At 39.4% G+C, this 12,325-nt stretch overlaps 1 protein-coding gene across 2 annotated transcripts in view; it reads left to right on the top strand.

The window, feature by feature from the left end:
- Positions 1-12,325, top strand: part of CRYBG3 (crystallin beta-gamma domain containing 3) — a 112,503-nt gene that overhangs the window by 39,990 nt on the left and 60,188 nt on the right. For both annotated transcript variants that reach the window (XM_039221995.1, XM_039221993.1), the window contains one exon: positions 4,850-11,087. In XM_039221995.1, the coding sequence (XP_039077926.1) occupies positions 4,850-11,087 (6,238 nt within the window). The remainder of the gene's footprint in view (positions 1-4,849; positions 11,088-12,325) is intronic.

Genomic DNA, 12,325 nt, shown 5'->3' with positions numbered 1-12,325 from the left:
CTTTCTTAAAGTGAGTTAGATACTTTCCTCTAAGGCTATTATTTTTAGGCTGCTATTTAGGATTTCCTTTGAAGAATGACACATGTCTTTGGTTGACCTTTGAAATAGCAAGTATATGGAATATGTACAGAAAGGAATACAGGTATGTTTGGTACCTAGAGGCTTAATAAATCTTCACATGATAGGTAGGTATATATTGGGCTAAAATGCATAAAACCTGTTCATATTTCCAATATGTATGTATGTCTACTTCCTTAAATATTTGAAATGTCTAGGTATGTTACTTTGTTCTCTCACTCTCTTTCTCTCTATATATTTTCTGTTGTTCTGGGTACAGTGTATTTTATTGGTGATACATGACAAGTTTCAGGAGCCTGGGATGGAAACATCAACGTCCAGATCAGGACAGTCTCTATGTTGGGAATGAGCTGAGGCAAGGACTCCCTAGCTGCTGAGGCCTTCTCTCTTCCTCTTGTGCTCTTAATAGACTTTGTGGTTCAGGGGGCTCTTACTTCATGGATATTGGAGGCCATGTGGACCATAAGGTCCACCACTGGTTTCTGTAGCTAAATTCATTACTGTACCAGGACATGAGCTTGACAAAGTAGTCATTGAAGTCAATGCCAATCCCAGCATCGAAGGTGTGGGGATTCTGTTAAAGATGCAGGAGACAACCTTCCAATACCTGCTTCACTAACTTCTTGATGTTATTGTATTTGGGATCTTTCTCCAGGTGTCAAGTCAGATCTGTAACTGATCTATTGGGGATAAGGACACCTGACGACATGCCAGTGAGCTCCCCACTTGGCTCAGGGGTGGCCTTGCCCACCACCTTGACAGTGCCAATAGAAACAGAGATTATGTTCTGGGCAGCCCCTAGGCCATCACAGCAGAGCTTCACAAAGGGGCTGTCACAGTCTGCTAGATGGCACTGACAGCATTGACTGTGGTCTTGAGTCCCTCCACTATGCCAGAGTTGCCATGGATGAAATGGGGCAGACAGGCCTAGCAGCTGTAGTATAGAAGGCATTGCTGACGATCTTGAGGGCTTTGTCCTACTTCTCATAGTTCACACTCATCAAAACATGGGAGCATCAACAGAGGGACAGATACAATGACCCTCTTGGCTCCATCCTTTAAGTGAACTCCAGCCTTCTCCATGGTGGTAAAGACACTATTGGACTCCACAACATGTTCAGCACTGGCATCTCTCCATTTGATGTTGGCAAGGTCTTACTCCTGGGAGATGGAGATAGACTTTGCATTGCTGACAAATTTCACATTCTCAGCCTTGCCTGTGCCATTGAGTTTGACATGGGTGGAATCACACCAGAATATGTAGATCCTATAATTGACGTCAACAAAGAGGCCATTGGTGGCAACAGTATCGACTTTGCCAGAGTTAAAAGCAGCCCTTGTGATCAGACACCAATACAGCCAAATCCATTTACTTTAGCCTTTACCATCAAGTCTCAGAGATAAATCTGTCACTGTACAAGAAAATGTGGCTGTCTGTCAAATGGAGAGGAGCAGAGAGCCTGTCTTACTTTGTTCTACTGTTAGGATCATATAACTTTGTGTAGGATAAGCTGTAGATCCCATGGTCAATTTATATAATATGTGAAATTAATACTCCATTTCCTCTGTACAGCTTGTAAAAAATATCTTTGTTTTATTTTCCATCTTCAGATTTTATTTTTAAAGTTCCATGTTTTTGATATTTCAGTTTTCTATTTAATTTACCAGGCAAAAACTTAGCAATTAAAGGACAGTTTTATATTCTTACACTATTCAATTATGGAGACTCAACTTCAACCTGAGAAAGAATGTTATAGAAAACAGGCTACATTGGCGACATGACTAATCTTTTAAAAAGAGGGAGTGTAGCTCATCAGTACCTGACACAACTAATTACAGTACATGAAGCTAAGCTTGAAACTTTGATGTTCAGCACTTTAAACATGATAATATAGTAGTTCAGTATAAGCAATGTATATTTTAGTTTCAGGTATATAACATTTTCACCAGGTGCTGCAGGAGATTATCTAGTTAGAAATTTAAACTACTTCCTATAAATCAGTGTAATCATTTTAGTTGAAAGTATCCAGTAAGTCTTTTAAAAAAGGAGAAAAATGATTCCCCTTGCCCCTGAAAGGACTCCAAAACTACCAAAAGGCATTATAACAGTGAGTTGACATGTAATGGATTTTTCTATATGGTTTATTTTATTAGAAGCCCTTTCAGATCAAAAGGTGCATTATTGATTTGATGCATGATAAAATGTCCTAAGGTCTCTTTAGGAGGGAGTTGATAGTAAGAGAATGTCAGTTTACTTAAATTCTGATTCCTATCTTATTTCCTATTTCTTTGGACATGATGTACATTTCTTTGTATATGCACTTCTTCAGAATTATTTTATCTTTTGAGGGAAAAAATACTGCAGCCTGTTGAGAGTAGATTTTAAATATAAAACGTTAAAGCTTTGAAAGAAAAAAATGACCAAAAATTTCTTTTCATTTATTTGGGTTTCTGGATCTTTATATCTTGCTCTGAAGGCTCTTGTGTCTTCTGAATAATTAATATATTTTGATATCAGATTTCACCAATAACATTACTTTACCTGTATGTATTACTCTACCTGTATGTATTTTTCTCTGCACGTTTTCATACACAATTACCTTATTCATTTTTTAGTTTGTTTCATAATAGCCTTTGATCTAGCATGACACTCATGCTGCAGCTAAAACCATTTTCATAAGGCAAAACTTTTCCCTAGTCATCTCCTTTAGCTGTTTGTAATGGACAGTAAAAATATGCATGTAACCAATACAAGTTTTTACAATAGCAGTGTGATAGGATTTCGGGGACCAGCAATTATATAGATTGAAATACATTATTTCAGCTAAAATTCAAAAAATATGTGAGGGGCACAGTTGGTAAAAATTTGACATGTCAGAGGAGGTTTACTTTCTGTTTTATCATATAGGTGAGTCTAGTGTTCTTAATATTACTGCTTTAAAGTAGGGGAGAAAAAGTATTATTTTAGATATTGAAATACTAGCGACTGGATTTCTTAGTTACTCATGTGCATTCTATAATGTTTTGTTAATTTTATGTTTAGTTTGAAAAAAAAATAGGGACTCCTGGGTGGCTCAGTCAGTTAAGCGTCGGGCTTCGGCTCAGGTAATGATCTCATGGTTCGTGGGTTCGAGCCCCGCATCAGGCTCTGTGCTGACAGCTAGCTCAGAGCCTGGAGCCTGTTTTGGATTCTGTATCTCCCTCCCTCTCTGACCCTCCCCTGTTCACACTCTCTCTCTCTCAGAAATATATAAAACATTAAAAAAAATTTTTTAAAGAAAAATAGAACATCAGATATTTTTGCCATACATTTTTAGTGTCAGGATAGTAAAATGAATCTAGAGTTCAGAATTTAAAAAACTTTTATATAATCTATAACAATGAAGACAGTCTGGAATAAATTACACATTAAGCATTTACAGTTATTGCTTTATTTTAGTCATTCATCGCCCAAAAGTTAGTAAATATGTACCATTTGCCAAATTTGGGGAGGGGGGCATTTACAAATGTAAAGATGATTAAGACACAGTGTCTTCCTTCAAATATCCACAAGGCAAGTGACAAAAATACATTAAGTGCCTAGATCTTTATAGTTTGATATGGCAAATGCTCTGTTCACCCACAGATCAGAGGCTAACTGCCCATGTTAGCAGGAAAGGGGCCCTGGGATCTGTTTGTTCTGGAGATGACCTGTGAACTGAGTCTTAGACATTGGAGTTTCTCTCTGGGGCTGGAATTGAGGGGAAGACAATGGTGTGTGTCAAGGGCTATTAGGCAGCATCAGAGAGCATGAGAACTCCCAGCAATAGATTCTTCAAAGGAAGTTGGATGCTGAGAGCCTCAGGAACTTTGTGCTGGGGCTGAGAAGAAGTAGAGAGCTTTTTCTAGAAGTCCCTTTTGATTCATACATTTATCCAAGCAGTTTAATACTACACTAATTGAAGAACTTAATTCATAGGATTTTTAAGGCAATTCTGTCATTGAGTTAACAAATATATGCTGAGTGCTTGATGTTAGACATCTTACTAGTTGTTTTCCTTTAAAAGTTCTCCTATGTGCTCGAAGTTGCCATTCAAATTTATATCTAAGAGTAAAGGAAGAGAAGCTTACTATGGTGCTCTGACATGGTGGATAAATCAGTGACATATCCATGAATTGTACCAGTATGAGGCAGTAAGGCAGTGTGGTTCTTTCTGGTCAGACACGTCTTTGAGATTGTAACTAAAACCCAGGCCTTGGACTTGTCAGCCCACTTTCTCTCTATTCACCACTGTGAAAGAGATGTAGGTAGTCAGGTGAGAGGGAATGGTTTTGGAGCACCTGGCTGGCTCAGTCAGTTAAGTGTCTGACTTCAACTCGGGTCATAATCTCATGGTTCGTGAGTTCTAGCCCCGTGTTGGGCTCTGTGCTGACAGCTCAGAGCCTGGAGCCTGCTTCTTATTCTGTTTCCCTCTTTCTATACCTTTCCATGGCTCACACACTGTCTCTCTCTGTCTCTCAAAATTGAATAGAAATGTTAACAAAAAATTGTTTTAAAAGAGGGAATTGTTGTAAGGAGCTCAAACATTCATGCTGCCTTGATGTTCACATGCTCCTTGTCAAATCTTCATTATTTTTAGTAAAGACAGGTTTAACTAAAACATTTTAGGATTTCTTTCTCCAGTTGAATACTTGTTAGGAGTATTTAAAAGATACACTTTATCATAACTTCTAGGATTACTGTTAAGTGTTACTATATTTCATGATATTATTGTGCTCTTTCTTTTTACAGACAACTGGATAGTAAACCAGAGAGGCCTTCAGTAACATATGCAACATATCGAGGCCCCAGACAAATGAGGAAATATTTGAAGCACCAGACTTCATTGGAAACTGTGAATCCCTTGGACAGAGAAAATGAAAGTTCTGACTCTAGTACAAGCATCCATTGTACAAGCGACATTGAGGCTAGGATGGTGTCGTCATTGTCATCAGCTAGTACAGACATATCTGTGAAAGGACATTTGCTTGAAGGCCTGTTAGAAGACTCTGACTGTAGCAAAATAAATATTAACACAAAAAGCCATCTGACGGACCGTCCAGAATTGCCCAATACTGCTGCGTCTATGAATGTTTTAAATAAAAATGATCCTGGGGGACCTGTGAGAAGTAGGTCATCCCCTTCTTCTGTGACTAACTCCAGCTCCGCTGCCAGTGAATCTGACTCACAACACCATTTAAGCTGTTCACCAGTTTCTCAGACTGATAGAAGTTTGGTATGCTCAGCATTGTTTACAGGAAGGAGCGGTAGCCGAGTTCCTTGCAGTCCAGATTTTCAGGGGGTAACTATGACAGAAACTACGATAAAGAAAGACAGCTCAGTGATGAGTGACGGGACATGGGTGCAAAGAGAAGAACGTGTTGAGCATGAGAGCCCTGCTGTTTCTGACTTCTCTTCTAGTAAACCTGATGGGAGTGACACTACCAAACAGGACAGTGCAGATTTGCTGAGTCCAAGTAAGTCCATTAGGCATGAAGAGCTGCAGTTGCCAGAAAGTAAGTGTTCTGACAAGCAAGCCATTGATAACTCAGCCAAGTGGGCTGACAGTCACACCAGCACCACAGCTCTTCAGAGACATGCTGTGACAGACACAGAACCTATAAGTGAAGGAGATATACTGTCTTCCCAAGACTCACAGAAAAATTTGACTGCTACAGAAATCAGACAAGAAATAGAAGGCACCTTGGTTAGTGAATCCACAGCTTCAAGTCACATAAAAGCTCCAGAATGTAGAATTGAGCCATTACCCAAAGATACTGACCAGTTGTTTGTAACAGAATCCAAAAGATCCAGTTTTAGGCCACATGGCAAAACGCCTCACATGGTTGGAATAAATCAAAACAATCCTGCCTCTGGAAAACACATCAGCGAATCAGTAGTTGTAGCGTGCTTAGAAAATAGAATAGCACCTGAACTGAATTTTGAACCTAACAGAAATCACATTTCAGAATCTCCTCTTGACGCGGAGAGTCTTCAAGAAGCCAAAGCATCACTTGATGTCAGAACACCTCATATCCTTGACTGTAAAAAATCAGATTTCAATACTTCATCTCCCACCTTTGTTTCCAGAGTTGGTATGCCTAGCAAGTTAGATATTCCTGTTATAAAGGATGAGTGTTCGGTGCTCACTGAAACTGGGGATATCAGCATTGTTGATATTTCCAGTCAGCCCAGTAAGTGTCAAGAAGAAAATGTGGCAAATCGTGTTGAGGCAGTAGATGGGAAGAGTACTTCTGCTTGCCTTCATCTGAAGCATGTATCTGCAACTCTTGAGTCCAAGGAAGTTTTTCCTAAAGGTGAAAATTGCCAGGTTCCACTAGATCTTAAAGCCAGAGACATTCATGTACCTGAAGTCGACTCAAGATTGGAGTGTGAAAGCCTCTCTGAGGACAACAGTTCCATTTCATCTCAAGGCCCTGCTGAAGAAGAATTGGTGCTTTCAAACACTAGAGCAAATAAGAGCACTACAGAGAAGTCTGGTTCTCTTTCCTTGGAAGCCGAACCTGACATTGCCAAAATTTTATCAAAGATGGAAGTTGGTGGTCAGAACAGTGTTCCTGTGGAGTTGCATTCTGTAAGGGAAAAATCTATAGCCTTCTCCAAGATCACTGTTTCCCAAACAGAGCCCAGAGATATTTCTCAGGATAAGATTTCTTCTCCATTTGAAGTTACAGATGTTCCAGGAAAGCTTATTTTATCAGAATTAACTTCCCTAGAGGTTGAACAGGACAAAAGTTTTCAATCGATGGGTCATCAGGAGATTAAAGAGCAATATTCAGCTGCTGGGCTTAAAGACCATTGTCAAACTGAGGTTTCTCTTCCTGCCTCCAAATATCAAGGTATGCCCGAAACAGAGGCAAAAGCCTTAGTTTATCCCCCTGGTTTTCCCAAAGGTAGTGTATCTGAGATTTTACCTCCTGTTCATGATGAAAAAGTAACTAGGCAAATGGCACAGAATTATGAAGCCAATGCTTATGTGATTCATCAACCTTCACATATTTGTGGGACTAGAAAGATTTCTGGTTTCTCAGAAATGGCAAAACTCAGCTTAACTACTGCTTCCCCACAATTCCAAGAAACTGACAGCACAAAAGTAAATTCACCTTTTCTGGATTCTGATAAAAGTTTGGGAAAAAAGGCTTTTGCATCTGAGGATTCACACTTTCACAATGTTCCTGTGCTGACATCAGAAAAGAAAGCCTTATCTCACAGAAATAAAGAGAATACTCATTCTCTAAGTGGTAGTATTGATAGCATGTCCCCCTCTGGTAATGCTGAAGAAATTAGCATGGTTTTAAGCTCACATAATCACCAAAACAAATTCAGTTCTGTAAAAGTTACCATAGATGCCACACATGAAGGTGCCTCTTTAACTAACCTGCTGCACCCTAATAGGTCTTATTTGGAATTTGAAACATCTGTCCCAACAGGGGCAGAAGTGACCCCTTTTCACGAACATTTTGGGAATCCTACTGGGAAGATGTCTCTTGATTTCCCAACTGCTGCCCAATTTGACAATCCCATGGAAGCAGAGATTGGAGCAGTTGCTGGGGCTCCAGCGTCAGTTAACAGCTCAAGCCAGCAGTGTTCTGAAGCCTCTGCTGAGCACACAAAAGCAAGGAGAAAAGCACATGACCAACTTTTGGACCTCAGAAGTGGTTTACTTAAAAAGGCTGATACATTGATTGGTGAAATTTTTATCTCTGTCAGGGAAGAATTAAAATCCAAACACATAGTTGATACCTGCCAGGAGCATATAGCCATAGACGGCATAATGAATCCAGGTACTCTGAAAGAAGACATCCCTGAGAAAAACCTGTCAGAAGTGACACTGACAGGGATCCAGCTAACAGAGCATTTGGAAGAGCAGGGCATGGAAAGCAGGTCAGATGTCCGAGAAGAAAAGGTCTGTGTTTCACCTACAGCTGGTGAGAAGAGTCTCCTTTTTGATTCTGATAGAATGAATTTATCTTGTTTGTTAGAAGATCAGGCTAGGGAATTAGTCAGTGAGATTATTTATTCAGCCCAAGAAAATCTGACAAGTGATGCTTTTGAAGATACTGAGGATACCCGGGATTCTGAACTTCAGGCTAATACTTCAGAAATTCTGAACAATGATAGTGTTAAGCCACATGATACATTAAGGGAGTTCTTAGTGTCTGAACAGGCAGCAAATCAAAGCACATGTGAAATTAGTGAGAATAAAATATTAGGTAGATTCTTCTCTGTAAGTAACTTAGTTAAGGACACAGAGTCAATTAAAGGAAGAGAAATTGTTCTCTACCAAAAATCCCCACTTTCTGGAAATGGAGCTGGACAGTCCGATAGGATAAATTTGCAGGAATCAGATACTGTTTTACTAGCCGAAGACACACCCCGTAAAGGGTTAGATGATAAGGTAAAAACACATTTATTTTTCAAAGAGGACTCTAAAGATAGAGTGGAAATAGAGTGTGTGGATAATCACAAAACTGGAGCAGAGGATACAAAAAGTCTTGTATTAAATTTCAAATGGCCTCCATTTGCAAATGATGACATCCATGTACCTGGGACATCCAAGAGCAGTTTTTCTGATAGTCTTGTGTGTATATCTGAAAAAAGCTTGTCAGGACAGAGTAATAAAAACACACTCCTTACAATGTCAGAAGTAGGGAAAGTACACAAAAAAGACACAGAAGTAAATATAGGAAAAATGGAGCTTAGACCTTCGATGTTAGAATTGGGAAAAACAAACAAAAAAGATGCTAAATTGAATATTATGAAATATGAGAAAGTCCCTCCTATGTTAGAAATGGGAAGAGCACATAAAAAGGATGCCGAATTGAATGTCACAAAAACTGAGCCAACAGCTGACATTTTTAAAGTGAGAGAAGTATACCAAGTGGATGCTGAGAGGTATATTGGAAAAACTGAGGGATTACCTGCCATTTTAGGAATGGAAAAAGCTTATAAAATGAGGGATATTGAAGGAAATCTTGGCAAAACTGACCTGATGCCTGTTATTTCAGAAGTGAAAAATACCTACCAAAAAGATGCTGAGGTAATTACTGGAAAGACCGAAGTGATGCCTGCCACATTAGAAATGGAAAATATTTACCAGAAGGATGCCGAAGGGGATATTGCAAAGACAGAGGTGATACCTGTTGCATTAGAATTAGAAACTCTTTACCAAAAGCATGCTGAAGGTGATGTTGGCAAGACCGGGATGACGTCGGTTGTGTCAGAAATGGAAAATGTCTACCAAAAAGACTTCGAGGGGGTTACTGAAAAGGCTGAAGTGATCCCTGCCACGTTAGAAATGGAAGATATTTACCCAGAGGATGGTGAAGAGGATATTACAGAGACTGAGGTGATACCTGTTACATTAGAAATGGAAGATATTTACCTAAGGGATGCTGAAGATGATCTGGACAAAAGTGAGGTTATGCCCATTACGTTAGAAGTGGTAAATATCTATGAAAAAGATGCTGAGGGCATCACTGAAAAGACTGGAAGGCCTGTGTTGGAAATACCTTACCAGAAGGCTGCTGGAGGGGGTATTGGGAAAACTGAAACGATACCTTTAGTACCTGCCTTTTTAGCAGTGGAAAAAGCATGTAAGACAGAGGATGAAGAGCCAGTTGGAATGAGTGTGTCGATGCCCTCTCCAAGAGAAATGGAAAGAATATCTCCAGAAGATTCTGATGAGACCGTCAGGAAACACAGAGTATTATCTACAATGGCAAATGTTAAGAAAATCTATGGAACAGGTTTGGAATTTCCTGTTACACAAGCAGAGGCTGTGCCTCTCATATTTGAACCTGAAAAAACATCCCAAGAGTCTGGTGGAGAGAGTATTGGAGAAATAGAGAAAGAGCCCCCTGAAAGAAAGGAAGGCCTGATAGCGTGTGACAACAGACTTGCCTCCTATTTCCGGGGATATGAATCACCTACATTAAGTAAGGATTATGAAGGCTACCCAGCTTTGGCAGTGCCGGATTTTCAACCCGAGGGTACCATAGGAAAGCTAGACAAAAGAATATCTGTTACTACAGTAGATAACCAACTAAGAGATTATAATTATAGTGATGAAAAAGAAGAATCTAATTTAGCCTTTGTTTCTCAGGAAGAACAAGAAAATTCTTCCTTTACTATATTATATGATGAGCCTCTTCAAGATGAAGACAGGTGTGCTACCACAGAAGTAAGAACACACACTCTCCTATTTGCCGATACATCTGCTAACAGCATGCCTGTTGTCACATGCGAGAGGTCTGAGAGCAGAACTGACCTTGTCCATCATTTTGAAGAGGACACTAAATTAGGTGGGACATTCGATAGTGATAGTTCAGAAGGGTTTTTATCAGTGGAGGCCAAAAGGTACAAAATTTACCCCTTAGCTTTGTCTCCCATTTATGAGGATGACAGCTCTCAGGAGGACATTCTGTCCAGCGAGGTCTCACCTGGTCACCATGGCTCTATAAAATCAAGAGAGAGTGCAAGCCAGCCCTCTTCTGTTTTATCCCTTCTCCAGTCAGTATCAGAGCGTTTAAAGATGAATTTTGATGAAGACAGACAGGGGGTAGAGGAAGAGGAAGAGGAGAAGGAGGGGGAGGAACCATTGCATAAAGGAAGCCTGAGGGCTAGAAGGAAGGAAACCATTACTTTGAAGCTGTCAGATCCTTCCATCACATTTTACCCTGATAATGACCAGGAAAGGACTGGAATCTCTAAGAATTCATATGTAATGTCAAATGAACCTACTACCTCCAACCTGCAAGTTGGTCTGTGGCCAGAAAAGACTTCATTTCTACAAAAATCTGACCTTACTTCTAAACTACATTCTTCTTTAAAGAGTGCTTATCATCAGTATTTGCAGACTTCCCACTCCTCAGACAAAGGAACCAGATCTGTTGGGATTTTTCAGGAACCAGTGTCAAAATATTTCCATGCTCAGGACGTCTCAGGCAGATTAAGCCCATTCACAGAGGTAAGTTATTTGATCATTAACTAATGAAGTAGTGCTTTGGGTCATGGAATGATCTAAAAGCTTATTAAGAAAATCAGTGTTTTGAAGTTGTGTAAAGATTCTTTTAAAAATATATCAGTTTACTTTATCCTTTATTTGAAATTTTTCATAATCCCTGTATTTTAGCTGGACTGTTAAATGGAGAAAGCGAAACTGCTTAGACAATTTAAATGGCATTAAGAGAGCAGCAAGTTATTTCCCCCTTCTTTGCTAATATTTAGTTTTCAAGTGAAATTAAGTGACAGCATTCTGAATTTCTCAAGGCACTGTATATGGAGAAATTGTTACATTCCATTGAGCTTATGTGTCTCAGTAAAATATTTCTTAGTATTCTAAAATATTTTAAGTAATCGCTCGACAATATCCTATCAGTAGTTGATCATGTTGTTCATACAAAGCGGGGCAGCAAACAGCCTAATTGAAAGAAAAAGCTGAAAACGTTACAGCTGGAAAAGGTCTTGAAATTCAGTTCATGTTTTATTTGCCTTAGAAATATTTAAACTTTTAACATAGAATATTCACTTAACATGATACTTTCTTTCTGGCATTCCCAAGATCATGGAACTTTCTCTACGATTCCCAAAGCCTGTGTCTTTACCGTGAATAGCCATAGTAGCAAATAGTTATCCTGGAATACCAATGAATAGTTTGCAAGGCAAAGTCTTTTTAAAACAAAGGATGAGATTTTGAGAACTGTTTCTTTAATAATTCCCCATCACCTACCAAGTCAAGTGGAACATCTTCGCTGCATTGCAACACCCCCATATCTTGTTTGTGCAACCTTGTCTCCTCATGCTCTGGTTATACACCCAGTGTTTCCTACAACTGTACTTTTCCTTAGTATGTTCTTCATGGAATTCTTTACTCCCTGACCCCAACCTGCCACATTTTTTCCACTTATTAAAATCCTGTTTTTCAAGGTCTTCTCCATCATTTCCTCCAACAAGCCTTTTGGGAACCTCCCTGTGCCATCACCTCACCTCCATGCTGGTGCCATTCCCCTTGATGTCCATAAGTCAGCATTTTTTATTTTACCTATGAGTTTAACTTAGTCCTTCACCTAGAAGAGTCATGTGAAATTTTGTTCCTCCCTTCTAGCTATTAGCTCCTTGAGGACACAAACAATACATTATTTTCCCTTATATTTGCCCTTCCCCCTCTTGTACTACCTAGAGGGGTGCTTTGCATATAATGGGTCC

Source organism: Hyaena hyaena, unplaced genomic scaffold, assembly GCF_003009895.1.
Source record: "Hyaena hyaena isolate Hyena2069 unplaced genomic scaffold, ASM300989v1 scaffold_1040, whole genome shotgun sequence".
In the NCBI taxonomy this organism is placed as follows: Eukaryota; Metazoa; Chordata; class Mammalia; order Carnivora; family Hyaenidae; genus Hyaena; species Hyaena hyaena.
The sequence above is the reverse complement of the archived record's forward strand: the minus strand, read 5'-3'. Positions and strand labels throughout refer to the sequence as shown.